Source organism: Suillus fuscotomentosus (genome assembly GCF_016647785.1).
Source record: "Suillus fuscotomentosus strain FC203 chromosome Unknown F5891scaffold_2, whole genome shotgun sequence".
Taxonomy (NCBI): domain Eukaryota; kingdom Fungi; phylum Basidiomycota; class Agaricomycetes; order Boletales; family Suillaceae; genus Suillus; species Suillus fuscotomentosus.
In genome coordinates, this window is record NW_024539514.1 from 1,484,935 (window position 1) to 1,505,792 (window position 20,858).

General features: G+C 49.3%; 5 protein-coding genes across 5 annotated transcripts; 2 read left to right on the forward strand and 3 right to left on the reverse strand.

Moving 5' to 3' along the window:
* The first annotated feature begins 1,194 nt into the window (after positions 1-1,194).
* F5891DRAFT_1273658 (uncharacterized protein) lies at positions 1,195-3,084 on the forward strand. Its single transcript, XM_041370148.1, has 4 exons — positions 1,195-1,406; positions 1,459-1,558; positions 1,623-2,266; positions 2,321-3,084. The coding sequence occupies exons 2-4, from the start codon at positions 1,480-1,482 to the stop codon at positions 3,032-3,034; spliced, it is 1,437 nt and encodes a 478-aa protein (XP_041233543.1). The 5' UTR covers positions 1,195-1,406; positions 1,459-1,479; the 3' UTR covers positions 3,035-3,084.
* Positions 3,085-3,194: 110 nt separating this feature from the next.
* On the reverse strand, positions 3,195-4,167 carry F5891DRAFT_974562 (ESCRT-II complex subunit-domain-containing protein; the record flags this gene model as incomplete). The annotated part of the gene is made up of 5 exons (XM_041376461.1): positions 3,195-3,383; positions 3,433-3,578; positions 3,643-3,807; positions 3,854-3,896; positions 4,099-4,167. The coding sequence occupies 5 exons, from the start codon at positions 4,165-4,167 to the stop codon at positions 3,195-3,197; spliced, it is 612 nt and encodes a 203-aa protein (XP_041233544.1).
* Positions 4,168-7,365: 3,198 nt separating this feature from the next.
* On the forward strand, positions 7,366-12,581 carry F5891DRAFT_1273660 (uncharacterized protein; the record flags this gene model as incomplete). The annotated part of the gene is made up of 6 exons (XM_041370149.1): positions 7,366-7,879; positions 7,947-8,003; positions 8,050-11,459; positions 11,541-11,827; positions 11,897-12,503; positions 12,570-12,581. The coding sequence occupies exons 1-6, from the start codon at positions 7,510-7,512 to the stop codon at positions 12,579-12,581; spliced, it is 4,743 nt and encodes a 1,580-aa protein (XP_041233545.1). The 5' UTR covers positions 7,366-7,509.
* Positions 12,582-14,520: 1,939 nt separating this feature from the next.
* Positions 14,521-16,138, reverse strand: F5891DRAFT_998056 (kinase-like domain-containing protein; the record flags this gene model as incomplete). Its single annotated transcript, XM_041378476.1, has 6 exons — positions 14,521-14,744; positions 14,796-14,904; positions 14,960-15,085; positions 15,137-15,442; positions 15,505-15,591; positions 15,650-16,138. 6 exons carry the CDS (start codon positions 16,136-16,138, stop codon positions 14,587-14,589), a joined length of 1,275 nt encoding a protein of 424 aa, XP_041233546.1. The 3' UTR covers positions 14,521-14,586.
* A 3,090-nt stretch (positions 16,139-19,228) lies between these two features.
* Positions 19,229-19,708, reverse strand: F5891DRAFT_1180990 (uncharacterized protein; the record flags this gene model as incomplete). The annotated part of the gene is made up of 2 exons (XM_041365999.1): positions 19,229-19,470; positions 19,522-19,708. 2 exons carry the CDS (start codon positions 19,706-19,708, stop codon positions 19,229-19,231), a joined length of 429 nt encoding a protein of 142 aa, XP_041233547.1.
* Between the last annotated feature and the right edge of the window lie 1,150 nt (positions 19,709-20,858).

Here is a 20,858-nt window from a genome sequence, read left to right on the forward strand (position 1 = left end):
CTCACGGTGACAGTCAGAAGTCTACCATCAGCTCGAAGTATCAGAATCACTTCGTGGTCTAAAGCAAGACACGCACCCGATGGACATCTCCGACTTCCAGAGCAAAAATGTCACTAAACTTCGTCATGTTCGCTTCCACTTAAGCCCAAGCAAACTGCGTGAAGTTCCGACCATTTATCGTCTAGTCCGCAGTGCCGCCGAACAGGGTAGCCTTTCAATAATTTACATAAATTTTGACCACCGCACAACCGGAGTGGCGTCCCAAGGCAAAATCTCTGGTCGGTGCCATTTCGCAGTTACACTACTTCCGGGTACCATGAATTTCATACATCCAACCAAATATCCAATTGCAGTCAGTCACTGGGACTGTCATGATGGTCAGAATGCCTGGTCATCCACCACAAGTTAAGCGCAAATGATTGTACGACAATACTGCAAGTTTGTGGTGTGTCAGAAGGGCAAAAAGGTTGGATGGGGTAGAAAAATCGATTTCTGCAAACCACGTAAGAATTTAGGGTCCTGTAAGTCGTTTCTGGTGGCAAGGATGGTTTCAGGTTTGGGCCGTGCTTGTCTGGCGATTGCGAAGTATCGAACCGACTCGGTCTGGAGAAACGTCGAAGCCATAAGAGCCAGGCATGCTTTTCTCGACTGGGTATAGCACAAATTTCCTCGCAATTGCGATCACAAGGAGAGCGTCCGTCAGGTTGTCAACAAAGAGGATCCTCTAAGTGTTGATGGACAGCAAAACCTGAGAAATAAATCTGAAGTTTGCTGTCCTCATATATGGGGATGACTGCGAAGCCATCCTTCGTTTCTTGGTCGGAAATACCACCATTAGGGCCCTGAGGAAGGGAGGATAATAACTGGAAGAATGGAGAGGCAAGGGAGAGGAAGAGCGTGAATATTCAAAACTCAACGCCATCAGTGTAAAGCAAAATGATGTCTGCCTCAGCGTAATCGAAGGGAGCTGAGGATTCGTAATTTGGTTTTGCTGAGGCTGTCGTTGAACCATCAGCATGGTGGTACATTTTAGCTAGTGGCTCGAACTCACCAATTAAAATGGACGCTCGTGGAAAGATTAACAGGAGTACCCGGAAGACTGTAGGCACCGCGACGGGTTGGAAGTTGGTTGGGTCGTGTAGAAGACCGGAAGCGAACAAGGCGCGTAACGCGTCAGTAACAGTCACGTCAACTGTGACCTCAGACCCTTCAACCTGCACTACATAGAACGTGTCTTACTCAGGCTGCCAATAATTCTAAATTCTAGGTGGTAAACATATGCGTATGCTATTATCAAACTCATCATCACCTCTAAAGAATTAATACTATTTCTCGCCAACTGATATCAACTCGACGATCGTCAAACTGTTGCCTGAACTTAGTACATTGTACACGGTGTCCGTTCGGTAGTCGATTTTCTGATATGTGTGCGGAAATGCATGCTCATAATCTTTAAAGGTCACCTTTTAGTTCTGGAAGATGCCAGATGAGCTGGTGGTGGAATGCTCTATCCACCTTGATGGTGTTCCCCTGAAAGATATGCGGACATTCAAGTGCGGTGAGTCATCCGTGCAAATCATGACTATGTCCAACTCATTCATGTTATCCTTGATTGTGTACAGGACACGGCTTCTGCAACACATGCATCGAAAATCTTTTCCAAGCCGGACCTCCACCTTTCAAATGTCCCACTTGTCGCAAGCGTATCCAGCGCAAGGATGCACTTCAAATATTCTTAAACCCTCATCAATCGCTCACACAACCTGGCACACAATCTCCACGTAGAGATTCGGGTGTCGATATTCATTTTACACTTTCCGACGACCCGGATTCGACTATTGAGCACGTCTCTAGCCTCCGCAAGAAAACGCGTGAAAACGCGGCAGAACTGCAACGCTTGAATAAGCGTTTGGAACAGTTGCGACGGAATTTGTTGAGCGCGAACAAGGAACGCGATGAGCTGGACGATCAGCATCAGGAGCTGCAAAGGGAGCACGACCTTCTTCAGGCGCAGCATGCTGACCTCAAAAGCACATGCACGACTCATGAGAATGAGCGCCGCAAAGTCGAGCGCTCAATTGCTGTGCTGCAAAAGAAATGCGCAGTCGCTGAGAGTACCGAGCAGACATGGAGGGAAAATTGTAAGACTGCACAAAGAGATGCGCGAAATGCACGAAAGGAGAAAGAAGAACTAGGCGAAGGATTGAAAGAGTTGGCGGAGAGGGCTAGAGAGTTTGAGCATCGTGCGCACAGAAACAAAGTGGCGGTAAGCATATACCTGCATTCCAGCAAGTATTGTTGATTTACCTCGCACTGGCAGTACGACAAATACAAAGGAAAATACGAGGCTCTGAAGGAAGAAAACGCGCGCCTTCAAAAAATCCAACAAACTGTAGAGATTCCAGAAGAACAATCTCTCTTGGTTGTCGATAGAAACGCCCCTGACAGGCTTGAGCGTGCAGTTGACGAAGACTGGTTGGACGATGTATGTGAGGTTCGAGGGGACAATCTTGATGATATTGATAGCGATTATGGAAACGAGTCGAGCAAGGAGAATGAAGACGAAGGGCCCAGTCGTGGTGCTACATGGCTACGAGGCAGGCGAGCAACGGAGAGCGTGGACGACCGCGAACGATCACTTCCTGAAGATCGCCCGTATCGCCCGTACGGACGATTACGCTCTCCCATCCATTACACCTCTGATTGGAACCTCAAAAGAGACAGCGCTGGGCAGAAAGCAGCTAAGACGAATAAGCGGAAGAACGAGGGGGACGCCATCATGGGAGCGCGACCGTCCAAGGTAGTGAAAATCTCATTGCAACCTACAAGACCAACGAAGGGGAAGGGAAGGGTTACTGAAGGAAGAGATGATACGAGACTGCTCCCATCTCCCATGCAGATGCCAGGTTCTCCGCTGAGAAAAGCCCCTGCATCTAAGTCCAAGACTGACTTCCCAATAAAGCTGGATCCAATGGGTCGTTTGATGGGCACTGCGGTACTGGGGTCAAGACGTAAATTTGACAAGAATTCATGAGTTCATCAGGGACACTCGGACTGCGATATAGATGAACGTGTACTATCATCACTGTTGTTTAAATGTTTGTTCATACCTTGCTTTGTGGTAGACTACCATATGTTGCGTATAAGTAGTACAACAACGTACATCATCAGATTACATGTCTCTGTTCTAAAAATCATCCTACAAAGAACCTCACACCTTCGCCATCAGCAACCCCGATGATTTGTGCTCGATTGGAGCGTGAGAGAATGGTAATAGCCCGCCGCAGGAGTGGTATAGGAATACCAGAAAGAGGTGACTGGATGGGAGGGTCTGAGATCTCATAAAAAGTGAGGATGGTATTGAGCTGGCCAGTCGCCGTTGCCTGTATGCGACGATAAATCATTTAACTTGAGATTGGAGGAGGTACTAACCCACGAATGGAGAACGTCAGCCCATTCTTCCGGAAGACGCCAGTAAAGCAGCACTGCACGGGTCTGCTTAGACGGCTCGTAGACGGCGAGGTTCTTTGCAACCATGGTAGCCATCAACGACGAGAGATACGGCGGTAGTATTCGTCCTAAAACATATATGTCACAACAAGTCTTCGCAAAAATGAGAGAAACAGTTGAAATAGAACACACGGTTTATCCTCTCATTACGAAGGATCTCATCCCATTCGCCGCCCGGGACCTCTGCATCCTCAACGCGCAGCACAAAGAGACGCTTGTGTCTCGCGTATGTCAGTATAAGGCGTATCCATTCCTCTGTGAGATGTGCGTGAGTGCTTTGGTTTGGTTGCTCACTGTCTGGTGGGTGTGAATATCAATTCAGGATTTGAGGCGGAATGCGTACGTAAAGAAGGGGGGTGCTGAGTGGATCGACGGTAGCAGAAATCCTAGTTAGTAAGTCAGTATTTAGTATTTGAAAAGCATGCAACATTATCAATTGTTGAGGAATGCAGAATCACCTGACGGAGTAGTATGGGTAGAAAGAGCCATGCATGCAAGCTCATCGACTTTACTGCAAAGTGCAGAGAAGTCCAAATAAGGAAACTCTTGGAAGCCTTTGCACAACAGACAAAAACAACGCTTACTCACTCTCATGCACTGGTCTGGGTCGTCTAGCACAATTGAGGCTACGGCGAATTCGATTCTCAATACAACCATTGCGTGATGCGTGCAGCTATATGCCTCTAAAAAGTTATAATAACCGTGGATCGTTGATACACCTATCAAACCGATATGTAATGTATATCGATTTTCCTCGCCGTTCCTTTGCCCTGTATCTGTCACTGCTGCTAACCTTTTATTTCCATACTCTATCTCCTTCTTGATGCACTACTATCTACGATCAACGATACTCGTTTTATTCTATCACCGACAGTGTTGACTCTTTTCGAATCGGTTTCCTCTCTTCGTTCTTGCTTAGCGCGTCATCTATATGATTGTTGAGTTATCTTTATTCTACGCTGGACGTGATTATTGTACCTCGTCATGTGGCTCGTTATATCTTCTATATGGTTATTGGATTCTATGAGATGGAAATATCGTATCTCAACATGGCTTTGCATCGTATTTGTCATGGATAGAATATCACATGTTGTGTTGAACCCGCGTTGATCCGTTTCTCTGGATATTCCCATCCTCCGATTTCACCAAGTGAATACGTCTGGTACACAAGCGAGCGTGTACATGCGCTTGACATCTCAGGGAGGATAGTGAGATCAGCAGATTTACAGCATGATGGGCAGTACTATGTCAGGTATTCATTTCCGTATCAGATACCATGTCAGCCTAGCATATGCAGCTGCGTACGTTTGAGCGACGTAGCCTCGTTCGTGCCATCAAGCTCAAGTGGGCATAGATTGTGCATGTCACAGTACAGCAGAACGACGTCCGAGTCGCAACGTCAACGAAAGCGACAATTGCCCCGGCACATACTTGTGTAAATCCCGAATTCCGGTAGCCAGGGGTGATATGACGGCTAGCAACCGCGGAAGATTTCAAATATCCGAGGCGCTGGTTAACCTTGTCCCGCTCATTCTCGTCCGTGTGTCTAAGTAATTTATTCGACGCAAGGGAGCATAGAGAAAACGATAATGATGCGAGCGACATCATTTACGATAGAGAAGCCCACATTACATGTTTGCAGGGGGGTGACTCGGGTTCAGGATTGATATCGCACCATCGATGCGTCATTGCAGAGAGTTCAGGTGGAGAAAATAGCCGAAGCCCGTTGAATGATCCGTGGAATGTAAGTAATGGTAAGTGGATAAACTTGGTGATTTGTAGCGAATATGAAGCGAACTCCACATGGGTCGTTGTCAAGGTAGACGGGGTCATTTCAAATACGAGGCCCCAGTGTTTGTAGCTGCGTGCGATTCGCTGTCAAACAGTTGTCTGAGTGCTCGTCTGAGTCTAAGTCAAAGGAGATGATAATGATGTATTCAAGGATGTGGCGTGCGTCGATAGTGTACAAAAAGGCTGCTCAGGCATGACTTGTACATGCATCTCGATTTGCTGTGGGGAGGCGAATATGTTCACATAGAAATTGAGGATGGTGACATGGAAGAAAGGTGCGAATTTGAGTCACGTCCAGCTTCTGCTACCACACTCCAATTTGAGAGGTCGGAGAGGTGGTTCTATGCTTCCCATTATAACCCAGATGTCTTAGCTGCGTGTTTCAGCCAGAAGGAGTGACTCGTCCGCTGTGAGATCCCCAGCATCACCGATGGCTAAGGCCTCCAAAGAAGCAGCGTCCCGATGGATTTCAAAGCTGGGTAAGACAGCCAAAAATTGAACAGGAAGAGGTGCCGATATGTTATTGGGAGCCTCGACCTGCCATAATGACGACAGCAAACTCGGAATATGCACGTCTCGGTGGGGAAGACTGTGAGCAGGCGAGAGTTTCTATCAGACGATATATCGATTGAGCAGAGGTGGATGGCATGATGCAAGGGATGACGGGCTTCGTGCTCAGATAATGGTCCGACGCCCTCAGATCGAAGGATCTGCATTTGAGTGCGCGGTGAGTTGATAGATTGAAGATCGTAATTAGTCTGCACTGATCCTGTGCCACTACAATGTATGGGGTGTAACCTCGTTACACAACCTAGCAATAGTTCTACCTCGTCGTGCGCCGAATCGTCGATGGAGTCTAGTTCCAGACTAAATGGAGTTACGGCTCGCCGGACGTCACCCTATAAAAGTAAGGGAAGGAAGACTTGAGGTCCTTTTCGCCAGTGGTGGGTGGAGGCTGTGCGCCGGAGCTCGGCGCGCATGGGTTCTACGGCGATGTCACCGAAGAGCTTCCATAGGTCGGAACATAAAGATGTGGGAGAGTTTATTTGATTGGAGGGAGTAGAGGGAGTACGATAGATTGCTAGGATGGTGGGCAGAGGCCGGCTCTGATGGTAAGATACAGCTCTGAGAGGACTGGGAAAACTGCGGAGAGGCATTTCAGCTAGCGCCCGAAGCACTTGACGGTACGATCAAGAAAGGTGGATGAACTTACTACTAGTGCAAGTACTTATACGTACTGATTATCAGCGTGGCAATCGCAATCAGCCTAGAAGGTGTTCGGTGGTGATTAGTGTTTGGCTGCTAGCGTAGATTGGTTCTTGAGTGGATTTGCGGCGCCAATTGAGACATCGAGGCGTTCATGTTGTGTCGCGAGAGGATTGAAATTATGAACATTTATGTAGCGAGTATATCCGTCAGGTCTCATGTGCAGGCGATGTTATTGACAACAATGCATACACATGACCTGACGAGTATACTAGGCTTGGAGAAGTAAATGATTTCGGGGCCGAGTATGTTGCGGGATATGGAGGGCAGGGTGTTTGATGTATGAGAAAGGCCGCTCGAGTAATATTTATGGATGAAACATAAGATCACATGAGAGATGACAAATATAGATTTGCTCGTTGTATGAAAATTGAAGCGGAGCAGAGGGCATCAAGGCCTGAAGATATGAAATCTGATGGAAGTGATGTCGAACAAGAAACAGGCAGGTCATTTACAGTAAGTGAGACATTCAATTCAATCATTGATAAATCTGAAGCGAGTGACGGCATGTGAGCACGCGGGGCTCCCTTGGGAACGTTAACACCGAGAGGATGAGTTACTGGTGCACCGGTGAGTCCTTGTCGTTAAACGTCAATTAGGCTGTAACGTCTGTTTTGACATATAATGACAAGGGTAACTATGTAGTACCAGGACAAGTCTTATCAGTAGAATGAAATTAAAGTCACGAGTTTGGGCCCGCGGTAATTGCCGAGAGAAGATGTACCTGACCGATCGGATCTGCACGTGTATTAGATCACGATCGGGGTGATTCATTTGTATCGCTTCGCCTTCAAGTTGCTTTCTTTTTGCTCCCACTACATTCAAACTTACTTCAGCTTACTTAATCCTTGTCCACGACCCCGACCCCGACAACGAGGTCGAAGAAGACTACTATCACTACCACTACGACCAAGACGACAACGACAACGACGACATAGTACAATGAACGTGTCCGATCTACTCCAGGATTCACCTAGTCAGCATAGAAAACGACCAACGAGCACTAGCACCAGCTCTTCTTCACCCGTACCCCAACAAATTGTCAAGTCGAATTCAGTTTCACCCCAAACAAATGCAGCTCAGCCTCGTCCTACACTTCCACATCCAAATGCCCAGTACCCTGCACCGCCATCTTACCCAGGCTATTCACCTTCTTCCCCTTTCGTGCCACAACGTATCACACCCAGGCAACCTCCCGAACAACCAATGGCTAGTCTGCAACACCCTCACCCTCATAATTCCTGGGGTCCTCGGTCATCTTCGGGGTCCTCCACCCTTCTATCTGCAACTACCAGAGCGCCATTACCCGTCGGTCCGTTCTTCTTTTCTTTTCATCCTCATGTAAACACTCATTTCCATTCCTTCAATGAAATCTATAGAAAGAAGTCCAGTAGTACAACGACAAAACGTAATCAACCCTGTAACTACTGCTCCAGGTTCGTCTTTCCCCACACACACATCACAACCCTAACCCCCCGATAGTACCCTCTCATTCACCCCAAAACCAATCTCAACCCCCCAAACAATCACTTGAAAAACGTCCCCCTCCAAACTTGAACCCCAATCTCAATAATTCAAGTCCAAATCTAAACCCAAATCTCAACTTTCGTGACCGCGAGACTATGAGAGACCGTGATGGCCCTCTCCGCGACCTTGCCCGTGAACAAGGTTTACACATCCGTGACCCTGTTTTGTTACCGAGGGATAGAGACCCTGCCTTGTTGCCCAGAGAACGCGAACCTACCTTACTTCCCAGAGATCCAGGTCTATTACCGCGTGACAGAGACATCCGTGATCCCACTCTCCTTCCAAGAGAACGTGATGGCGCTAGAGAACGAGAACCAGGTTTACAGCGTGATGCCGTTCTACTCCCCAGAGAACGTGACACTCCTCTACTACCAAGAGAAAGAGACCCACGAGACCCGTTGCTCACCAGAGACAGAGATCCGCATTTCCCACGCGAACGAGACCCTCTCCTAGTGCGCGACCCGCTCATACCTGGCAGAGAACCCCTTGCACGCGAAAGGGAAAGAGACCCCATTCTCCAGCGCTATCGAGATGAGCGGGAGAGAGATATGGATGTGATACGTGCGGCTGCTCGAGAGAGGGAACACGACATGGAGAGGCGGGAGATGGGCATGGAGAGAAGAGAGCCTTTGAGTTTGGATAGACGGGACCCACCTATGGACAGGCGTGACCCGCTCATGGACAGACGTGACTCGGCTATGGAAAGACGTGATCCCGTTATGGACAGACGTGACCCCGTTATGGACAGGCGTGACCCACCCATGGATAGGCGTGATCCAGCTATGGACAGACGAGACCCACCCATGGACAGACGTGATCCACCCATAGACAGACGTGAACCTCTCACCAAAGATAGACGCGACCCACACGCTCACGCTATGGAACGCTTAGACCGCCCTCGCCCTCCCTCCGAACGTGGTCCCGTCCCCGCAGGCCCCGGCGTCCTGCAGCTCCACCCTGGTCCTATCCTTCCCCATCCACACACGCATGTGCCGCAGTCCGAGCGTGATAGGGAGAGTCAGAGGGAAAGAGAGCGCGAACGCTCCCATGTTATCGCCCCCCCTCTAGACCGCGAGCGCGAGATGGCGATCCACAGGGACCGAGAAGCGTTGCGTGAGAGAGCGGAGAGGGAGCTTTTGCAGCAACAGCAGCAGCAACGGGATCGTGACAGAGATCGAGAAAGGGAACGCCCAGGAGAGATGCAGCGAGATAAACCTAGCGTTGGGGACCGAGAGAGGGTAGGACCTAACCCTAACCCTGGGCCGGGCCCAGGACCCAGCAGCCATCGTGCATCTCCACTCTCCCGACCCCCCTACGTACCGGCGAACACCCACACCCACCCATCGCCTCACGCACATAATACTCACGGACACACACCGAGCCATGGGCATGTGCACATACCACCACCACATAATTCTCATATCCAGCAGGGTCGTGGGCGGATGTTACCTGGCCAAGGGCAGTTCCAGGCGTTGCCTCCTCCACATCCGCATCCGCATGACTGGGATAGGGATAGGGATAGGGATAGGGAACATACGCAAAGTCAGAGAGTGGACAGGGAGCGTGTAGATCTGAGGCTTCCTGGTCCTGAGAGAGAGAGGCACCGGGACAGAGATAGGGATAGGGAGCAGAGAGAACGCTTGCCTACTGACCAACGGTTGAGCGAACGTCCGGGTCCGGGGGAGATCCTACAGTTGAGAGATCCAGCGCTTTTGGTGAGGGATCGAGAGAGCAGTAGTGTCGGTGTCAGTGGTGGGGGGAGGGAGCAGCGGGGTGAATTTGTGAGAGAACGGGAGCAGAGAGAGCGGGAGAGAGTGGGGGAGAGAGAACACGAGCAGAAGGTGTTGTCGGATCGAGAGAGGGAGCTTAGGGCCCTTGAACAGCCTGATCGACGAGTTGGACGTCGTACGCATTCACATTCGCAGGCTCCGACTCAGGTACACTCGCGGATACCGTCTCCCATGGTAGAGGAGAGGGAGAGAGCGATGCTGGAACGCGAACGCGAGCGTGAGCACTTTGAGCGTGAGAGGATGGAGAGAGAGAGATTGGAGAGGGAGCACCTTGAGCGCGAGTACATGGAACGAGAGCGTGAGCGGGGGATGAATATGAGTATCGCCGAGCGGGAAAGGATGGAGCGCGAACATCTCGAACGTATGGAACGACAGCAGCATATCGACGCCCTCGAGCGTGAGCGCTTTGACGCTCGTGAACGCGAACACGACCTCATTTCGCGCGAACACATCGAAGCTCGTGAACGGGCGGAGCGCTTGAGCATTGAGGCAATTGAGCGTGAACGCGCTGAACGTGAAGCCTTCGAGCGTCTTCCCACCCCGCAGGAGCTTGCCCTACTTCTGCAATCCCGCATGGAGCGTCCGCATATCAGCCTTGGTTCATGGGTGCTCCCTGCATTGCCGTTCCCCTGGTTTTTTGGAGACCACATGCCCTGCATGAAGCAAGGAGATGCACCGGAGATCGGAAAAGATGGTTTGGTTGTCCCTCCAGAAGTACGCCTCGCCGTCCTCATTCCGTCCTCATTCCTCCCTGCCTCCAGGCCACACAAGCTGCGATTATGGGGTGGAGGATTATTGCCCCCTCCGCCAATACAGTTCTGGCCGGTACATACGAACTTGGGCAACACAGCAGGAAACGGTTCGGGCCCATCTGGATCGAGTGCTACGCCTAACTCCTCAGGATCTGTCGTAAGGACCGCACCAAACCCTGCACCACCCACTTACCATCCAATGCACGCTCCCCGCCGACGCGTCTACACCGACGACTCAAACGTTCTCGCATGTGCCGTGCACGCTGGTCTTCTAACATGGAGTGCCGTCTCCCGCGCAAAAAAAGAAGGCAAAGACATCAAAATCGTGCTTGGAGTCGTGCCCACCGTATCAAGTTATGGAGGTAGCGTCGGGGGCGATGCAAACAACGTAGATCCTCCTGTAGTTGCAGGTATTGGACCAGCAAATGGCACGTCCTCGAACGGCATTACACCCGCTGTATCAGTATCAAACGGGATTACGCCTAGCACCTCACAATCTTCCGCTTCGCAGCCTACCGTATCGTCTCATGGTTCTGTGAGCAATGATATTCGTGGTATTGCTGGAGCTACGGCGCTTGACGGGATGGGTTATGCAGGTGGTGTCTGGGCAAGTCGGTTCGTGGGTGGATGGGGGGAGGCGTTTTATGGGCATCCGAGTGCGGGGTATTGTGCTGCGAGTGTGAATGATGCTACGAGCGGGGATGCGAGACAGAGGAGCTTTGAAGAGGAAGCGGAGGATGATGGGAGGGGGGTCGTTAGTGCTGGTTGGGGGTGGGGGCATGATGGGAGTGCGATTGAGGTTGTGCATGTTGAGGTCGTTGAGGTGGGTGTTTTTTTTCCCCTTCCCTCTCGTCTTTCTCTTTCGTACTATCTATTTCTGGTACTGATTAGGATTATCTTACAGAAGGGCTCTGCGCGCGGTCCTGGGCTTGGGCGACGCAACAGGTCACAACGACTGCAAGAATATGCGTCGCGTCGTGCGGCTTTGGCCCTTGCTCCCCCAACGTCGGTCTCGCCACCACCATGCCCACACTTGTTCGCTGACGTCACAAACGGCCGCAAGCGACGCTGGTTTACTCTCGACAATATCGACGTGAATGGGAAAACAAAAGTCGACCCCGAGAATCTAGAAGAGCTCCAGAAAATACACGCGCGGACGCTGGTGTTTGGTGACTTGGGGACGGGTGCTGGGTGAGTTTCATTCTGTTTCATTTCGTTTTTTTGTGTACAGAGCGAGTGCTGATTGGATGTGTCTTTTAGATTTAAATACACTCCGATTCTCCTTGCGTGTGCGCTCTTCCCACATCTAGCAGATCCTGCTGTACGTGTATCTTTGCCTCGAAAGCGGCGGAAGATCCTGCATGCGCAGGACCCACCTGCAGAGGTAGGGGACGTGCGAATGGACATAGACGGTGTCGGGGAAGATACTGGAGACGAAGGACGTGCGGTGGTTCTCGAGAGTGAGAGCGAGACGTACCTTGTTGCTCCTGGGCCTAGCCCAAGTGAAGGATTCGTGCTATCTATCCTTCTGGCCACACCTACAAACGGGAAGATTGTGGACGTTGTTGAGGAACCTGCGAACGATAAGAACACAGTAACAACAGTTTCTGCGCCCAAGATAACACCTACCGCTTCGAGTGCTGGTGAAAACCCGACCACTACTTCCGATGTGCCAAAAGATGACCAAAAAACACCAGTCCCAGTCCCAGATCCACCTCTACCTCAGCCTATATCTACTTCTCCGCCTTCAGAAAAGACGGTACCTCAGAGTAGTCGTACGCAGGTCGTCCGAAGCAACCTCCAGGATACGGATTTCAAGTTTGAGCAGGATGGCGTTGTTGTGTGTGGGCAGGGTGAGGATATGAGGGTGAGAGTGGTGCGGTGGAGATGGTATTTATAATAATACTTTGGATTTTTTTGCACTTATTATTAGGCTTGGAATTAATATTGTTTTGGCGCTGCTCTGAGGTGGGCTGATTCCGAAGTTGCCAATTCATGGTGGTACTAATCCGATTCACTTGCTCATAACTTGACTTTGCGATCTTCACGTATCTGCACACGGGAGCGGTTGTTTATGCAATTAGGTCGAACACATCAGATTTGTTGATGTGTCCTATGGTCAGGGAGGGGATTGATCCGATTGGTGGCCCACGCTGACTGGTCACGAACGAAGGTCCACTCTCGATCAGGTGAAATCTGCTCTGCTTCTCCGTTGTCCCATGAACCTATCAATAGAGACTGAGCGCCTTCGCCCAAGTTAAGCTTGGCATCACTTCATCAGTTATATATCAATCCCGTTGTACAGTCCGCCACCCTGCAGTATGACACAAGGCGCCACTAAAATGCCCTTAAAAGGTCGTCCGTAAAATGGGGGATAAGTGCACCTCATTCAGTGCTTTCTTTCATATCCTCATCTTCGATGGGATTATGTGGTTTGTTATACGTTCTTCGTATATATAGCGCCGCATTGCAGTTCTCACCACGATTCGGACTGAACGACTCACCTGTCAATACATGCCGTTTCGAACCGCCTGCTACCCGTGCATATCTGCATTAGAAGCTCATAGGGCACTACATCAACGAGTGTAAGTGCGTCAACGTCCTGGTCGAGGACAGCCGCTGGCGACTGTAATGGTGGGCGAAGAGTTGACACTTCTGTCTCCACAGTATCCGTCAATCGCGCAATGAGCGGAACGAGAAGCTCGTTCTCAAGGAAATTGGCTGGCAAACTCGAACGCACGCACGGTGCGGAGCATACTCCTTGACAGAAAAGTCAAAGAGCCTGTCTTCATCACATTGATCAATAGAACTTCAATGCATCGGCAAAAACTTCGGAACGGCCGGCTAGTACATACCTCAACCTGGTAGCATTCATGCACCTACTTACCATGCAGAGGCCTGCGACGGGTTTGTACATACAGGTCGGATAATATCGACCACTTCAAGCTGAACTACGCTGGGAAAGTTAGAATTCGACTCTTCGTACTATATACCTTGTAACTCTCACCCCCAACTTATGCATTCCCGACAGAGAAACAAGAGGCATACCCCCACGATCCTCGTTGAGTTGGGCGGACATTTGTCACAAACCTTCGTATTGCTGAAGTGATGGTATCGATGGAACAGAAGTACTATCACCCCTCTCCCGGGAGGAAACATCCTGTGAACTCAAGTCTGCATGTCTGGTTAGGTACAGATTCAATTACACTGCGGCTCCGAGTGAACTGTCGGTGTGACGTGGAACGGGGCAAGCCATCTTTCCTAGAATCCATTAATAACACAGTAGCGCTCGATGAGAGCGGTTGGATTTGTACCCGGAAAACTCCAATCGATGTTCTTGTTCTCGGGATCGTTGGCGCGGAGAATATATTTGATGGTAGCTGTTATGAAGATTATCGTCAAGGGAGAGCCCCTCGAATTCAATTTCATTTTCATGTCTATACCACAAGTCTCTCGTGCGAGATTCCTGGCGTGCCCATTTTCTTCGGTTTTGACTCTTGAGCACGCAGGGTAAGCCTGACGAAAAGGACCATGAACCTAAGTGCAGTCTTCGCGTCAGGTCGATTATGTGGGAGGAGCCTCGCTTTTTGACCATGGAACTTTGGGTTCGAAGAGAAGGAGAGAATGTTGGTGCTGAGATCTTCCTTTGAACTTTGGCAACGTTTGGATGGCGCGCTTTGAGTAGCACCGTAGCGTACTCAATCTGCTGAAATCAGCGACAACTATAAGCTCAAACCTCTGAATACCCGTGCTGATTCCACTACCGCCTGGGTCCTGGGAGATATGGAACAAACAGCGAAAGATGTATGTGAACCAAAAAAGGGGGCCAAGAGACAGATGTATTTTACATAAGATCATTTGCAACAACTTGAAGAAGGAAGGAAGACATAGTGACAGTGAACAGTGAAGCCATTCGAAACGAAATAAATATCTACTGGACTGAAGGGCCATCATAAGGACGGAGAAAAAAGCGCCGGCTTAACCCAGTCCACATTCGGAACGCGCGATTTCTCCCAGGAAGGTTGGCGAAACCAGATCTCTGCTGCGTTGGTCTCTCGACCACATCGTAAGTCTGGCAGCGAAGATGGAAATTCTTTGCGCTCAAGCGCTGCAATTCGTTTTTAGCATGATATTCGCATACAAATCAGATTTAACTCACCGCGAGAGTATGCGTCGGTGAACTCTGACGTGCCGGGTGTGAACACAAACGATCTATGATGTACGACTTCAGCGAACCCAAATCGCGATGACGGGACGGGTTGCAGCAGCTACCGCGGTGAAGATGAGTGACGGTGTCAGAAAACAAACAAGACAAAAGCTTACCCCAGAGATTAAATCTTCGAGATCTTCACGCAATTCTTCAAAGGCAGGGAACCGTTTGGATGCTCTGTCGCGGCTGGAGCACCAAGAAACATAGGAAAATACGTCGTCCTTTGTAACAAAGAGTGACTGACGAGATGATATCAGTAAGATAGCAGCGAAGTAAGACTCGAAACGTGCCTCGTGCTTCTTCGAAACGAGCTGGTAGATGACGCAGCCTAACGACCACCAGTCTGCGGGTGCTCCATACTTCAAAGGACGGGGGTCGGATTTGTTGCGCAGGACCTCCGGTGCCATGGTGTGTGTTGTTCCCACCGGTTCCGAAGAATAATTCCCCTGTCGGTCCAAGGGTCCTTCGTCTTTGTTTACATAACTCACGCCAAAGTCGGTGATGCGCACGTTCTGCCGAGCGTCGATCAGGATGTTTGCGGCTTTGATGTCCCGGTGGATGATCCCTATCTCGTGCAGAGCGTTAATCCCAAGGGTCTTCGAAGTAGGAAAAGGCGTGAGACATGACATGTCGAAGATCACGAAAGACGACCGCTTACCATTTGAGCAGCCCACCTGCGAGCATTGCGGACGCAGTACGTAGGATAATGTTTCAGATAATAATACAGGTCGCTCGCCATCAGGTCCTAGAGACGTCCGATGGAGTCAGATGACTGAAATGGGTCGCAGGGGAGGAAGACGCACCATTACCAAACATATCTTATCCTTTGTCTGAAACGACATTTCAAGCCCCATGAGGAAATCAGCCGCGGGACACGGCAATGCGCATGAAAGACGCTTGTAGGCTTCAAGTTCGTTCAGAAGAACATTTTTCCTGGATTTGCGCTCAAGATGCTCCTTTGGAAAGACCTTGAGACACAACAGGCGATTCGATGCTACGTCTTCAGCTCCCATCGCCACGCCGTACGCGCCCTCGCCCAATGTGCCCCAAACACGAAAGGGGCCATACGTGCATGACACCGGTGTAGTTCGGACCACCTCTGCTGGGCCGGTGTGCGTGAAGGTAAATACGTGAGCAGGTGTTGGAGGGTCGGCTGGAGGGTCGGCCGGCTCCGAGGCAGAAGGGTATTGAAGATCGGGGAGCTCTGAGCGAGGATTCGCGATGCCAGCATCGACTACGGTAGACATTATGACGGGGGCGTTGGATGCAGCGATCGACTTTTGAGCGACCATGCCTGACAGATAAGAATGAGGAGAAGGATATGGAAATGCCAAGGAGCAATTCGACGAGCGTATTTAAGAGCTCCTTGGTAGGACCACAACGCGCTTTAAACAATGAGTTGTGGAGCGTCGATTTGTGAATTGTGTGAAAACACCCACAGGGTAATCATGGCGACTAGCCACTGTCGATCACGACGGGGGAGATTGTGGAGATGTGCGCTGTGAAACAATCAAAACACGTTGCGACCACAGTTGAGCAGCGAGCGTCGGCGCACATTGTTGCCAGCTGCCGAGTGGTCGATAACACGCACGATATCAAAGCAATGCGATGCCGCAAAAATGTGCATGTTCAAGTTTAGAATGCGAGCAGTCTTAGCACCGAACATTCTATTCAAGCGCTAACCGCTGCAAGGCATGCTGTTACAGGTGCTTTACTTCTTCTGAACATTTATTTATCAGCGTTGTACGATAGACCACGAATGGGTATCTTCAGAAGATTCTGTACATTATTCTTCGTATACTTATCTCATGAATGCCAAGTTGATGTCCCTAGCCGTGGAGTCGGTTGCTCAAGATAGTCTCCGCGGCAACGGTATTGACATTTACAAAGTATAAATGTATGTTAGCAGACAGATTGGAGTGATGCATGAACTACACCTTTGGATGACAGCATGACAGAGTCATGAAATGAAATGACAGCGTTTGAAGGTAATAACAGGGTTGATGATTCAGATTCAAACTTTACATGTTCAACGGGCTTGTGCGGACGTGTCGATCACGGCGTGATCCCATGGAGGTCGCGATTGCGAGTAGGAAAGTAACCGAGTCGGTGAGTTATATTTTGGTTTCGGCTTGATACATAACAAGGTTGATAACGGGAAAATACATGTAGAGCAGTAGGTTCTTGGACTAATATTAGCATATACTGTGACACGCGAAAAAAAATACGAAAGGTACTGACACAACACAACAGACGCCCCGTCACGGTTCACCTGCAAGCTCTCGATCTGAAATCACAAGTGATGTGGGAGGTGGTCGAGATGCAGCACGAGCGACGAACCAGAAGCTGTAACGATAAAGGCAAGCAAGCAAAGAGCACGATGATCCCAATGAGGTTGCAGCTGACCCGGGCCGGCAAAAACCGCGAAACCTTTTTAACTCTTCTACTAGGTACGGGAAACATGACTCTCCACTATGATAGTATGATTCTAGGCAAATGTGTACTGATAAACATCACAAACTATCTGGCAATAAGCTTATACGATAACTCTCGAATAAATTCAGAATGATCAACGGGAACGAATACCTATCATGTGACTCAATGTTGTCTGCACAGAGTCACCTGCGGCTTAATGCAATATACGAGGCATGCTTGTCTCTGATTGCTACACCACTCCGAGATGTAAATGCGATGCCCTCCACTCATGTTGACGGTAATACACTGCTGAGTACCACACAGCCATCACCGAACCCAAGTAGTTGCGTTATCATCATACAGAACAACCACATTGTGGAGGGGGGGGAACCATGAACATACTTTTAAGTAACTGCAACGGTTACAGTGAGTTTTTTGCATGTCTGACTTACTAAATACTCATCTTGTAAATAAGCCGTGAGCAAGTCCGAACATGACATGTCGGACTGACTGCAGAGCCCACATCCTTGGACCTCCGTTGGTGAGTCAGCCAGAGCCAACGGAGCACGGTCGTGAAAGCATAGTGTTGAGTGGGAACACGTTCGGCGAGTGCGTCATGATAGATGTAGGATCGCCGAATTGCATGGGAGCTGGTAGGTCGTCGAGTTCATCCAAAAGAAATTTGGTTGAAGAATGATTGCATCAGTTAAACAAACGGCTCTTGCGTCCTGACATGACCGTAACAGTTAGGGGAAGAAGTTCACTGGTCTTGTAATAAAATCACATGTATGCACAAGTATTATGCAAAGATGCAGTTTCGTTGACTTTTTTAAAAAAAACTGGGACAAGCTATATGCGCCCGTCCATGGTCGTTTCGGCATCTGCCTCCCCAAAGGTAATAATGAGCTCACGATGGAGAAATAAATATCCACGGCAAAAGCGACAATATCAGACAGACTGGTCACAAGTCTAGGTTAGATGACAGCATTAAGAAATAAATTGGACTTGCTGATATTGCAATACCATCGAACGCGCTGCGTGAACTGAGTCATACTCCTCGCCCTGGGCTGGAGCACACATATCCCAGTCTCTCCTCTCTCTAGCAACACAGGCACCAGCGAGATCTTTCATAACATAAAAGTCCAATCCGAAGAAACTGTTACCAAAATCCTATCACCAACTAAGAACGATCTGTTCTTGAAGTCCAAAACCGAAGTTGCACGCCTCTGGGAAGTCGAATCCAGGCTCGATCACCTTGAGATCACATTCAATAATCTCCTCGACGCATGGAGAGTGACATGGATATCTTCTCGTTACAAAAGATACTGAATATACCAGACGTGTGTTTTAACTTTTCGAGGTGGCAATCTTTGGATTAGTCTATTGATTTGCTTGTTTGGGTTTGTTTGTTTTTGCTAATCGACACAGGTAGGTTGACCGGTACCCCTTTCGTACGGGCAGCGGTCATTTACGCCGTGCTAATTTCGTCTTTCCTCATGTCAAATGACAAAACCGGATCTGTCAAACATGTCCTAAATTTAACTGGTAATTTCTGCATATCCCTTGGCGCCGTGGTACTGCCGTGGTCCGTTTGGATTGGAACGGAGTTTGATAATGAAACATAATGCCACATTTTGACTGCCTTGAGAATGCATACAGTCTGTCACGCATCTGAATCGTCAGTTGTGAATGAGCGGGCACCAAGGAGCATCATTGATTTATTACAAGCAACGACTCTAGACTGTGATATGTAGAGTGAGTATCGAGTAAGTACATAACAACGCCCAACATGGGGCCGTGAACGACAGCGCAGGACTAAAATCAGATGCAAAATAATACAATGTCCAACATAGGGTCATGAACGACCGCACAGGACTTAACTAAGTAACAACTCGAAAGGGTTTCTCTGCTTCGCGCAAATGTCATACTTGGTTTGAGACCTTAGGAAGAGCAGTTTGCTTGACTGGTCAGTGGTAAAGGATTGTTAAGCTCTTGGATTTTTGGTCAGAAGTAAAGGACCCACTAGCTCCTGTGCAATGATGGGATGCTATGTTTATCATGACGTACTGGCCAAAAGTGTTGCCGTTGAATATGACACTTTCGCGACCGTATTCCACTAGTGGTACTAATTGTCTTGCTAATGGAGGCTGCGAGGACATAGGCTCAGTAGTTCTAGCAATGCCAGCGACGTAGTCCAGCTTGGTTACAGCTTGTTTGAAAGATGAGCATAAATGGTAAGTTATATGTATGAAGAACTCACTGGAACCGTCGCAGTTACTCGAGGATATGTTGATGGTTACACCCTCTGCGATAAGGTTGTTCTGAAAGATGGTGATGCGTTTGTTTGCATCCAGCAGTTGATTCGGCAGGGGAGTTCCATGATTGGCATCAGACTCAGTGGAAACACAGGGTAGGGGTGCTTCGGACTTCTGAGTGACGGTTGGCATTGTAGTTTGTAGAGAGATGAGGTTGATAAAAAGATACTAGGGACGTGCCACATATTTAAACTAACTAAAGTCCGTCATTTACACCGCCACGGTGTACAAGACGCCAACATGTGGCCTCGCCTGTATGCACACATGAGTGCCTTTCGGTGATAATAAGATCTTTAATTTACCTTCGGTTCCTCAGGCCTCAGGCCTCAAGGCCAAACGCGGTAAATACGTAATTGTCTCGTGTCGGAGACACTCTGCGGTGTAGCCTAACGTACTTTGTGCTGCATTTCCTTGACCTCCATTGGCCGCCGGGTTAGGTTAGTAGAGTTAGTACATCCGACCCTGCATCGCAGCACTCTCTAATATCTAAAAAATACAACTCGAACAAAGCCTCGAGGTCTTGGTGTGGCATGGCATCTTTGCATCAACTCGACATCATCCGTCGGATGCCGGTAAACCAGAGCATCGATCCTGTTCACCACAAACTCCGTCTATCGTCTAACGCACACGTCACCTTCATAAACACACGTCCCGAGGGCTCCCGCATACAGCGCGCGGTCATCAAAGGCGAACAATCAAGACCATTCAATCTGTCAATTGAAATAAGGATGACCAAACTTCCATTAGGCTTACGGATACACCCTGCAACGTGCATTTTGTTTCCGCGCTAACGACTCCGCCAGAGCCGTGAGCTCTGTACAAGCGAAGACTGCCCTTATGGCATATCCCAACAAATCCTTTTCTCAGGGCTGTCCAACCACAGCATGATACCCACAACGCAGCGACACAACGCCAGCATGTCACAATTTCCATCCATCTAAGCCAGAATACCAATGATCGAAGGCTGTTAATGCATACGTCCAGTGAGCCAGAGCGGCCAGAACCACACAGAAATGAAATATTTGATGTGATGTGATGCGAAGAGTAAGTCGAATTTCCCTTGGGGCCAGACATTCCGGTATGTGATTGGTGCTGCGCGTGGATCAATTGTAATGTTAGGCATATGTGTGGAACCCGGGAAATCGCTGAGGCCCTACGCACTAAATCAATGCGCCCGTAATGTATAGTCCGCCTGATGCGAGCAGCCAACCAAATGCCATTTCAAAAAATAGCTTCGATGCCCCATGTGATACCAATAAATGAACAACTGGGACCACAGCGG

Bases quoted from the DNA above. Each gene is read 5' to 3' on its own strand.
- F5891DRAFT_1273658 (XM_041370148.1), top strand. From the start codon at position 1,480: ATGCCAGATGAGCTGGTGGTGGAATGCTCTATCCACCTTGATGGTGTT. The intron at 1,559-1,622 runs GTGAGTCATCCG...GATTGTGTACAG, and splicing joins TATGCGGACATTCAAGTGCG to GACACGGCTTCTGCAACACA. The intron at 2,267-2,320 runs GTAAGCATATAC...TCGCACTGGCAG, and splicing joins CGCACAGAAACAAAGTGGCG to TACGACAAATACAAAGGAAA.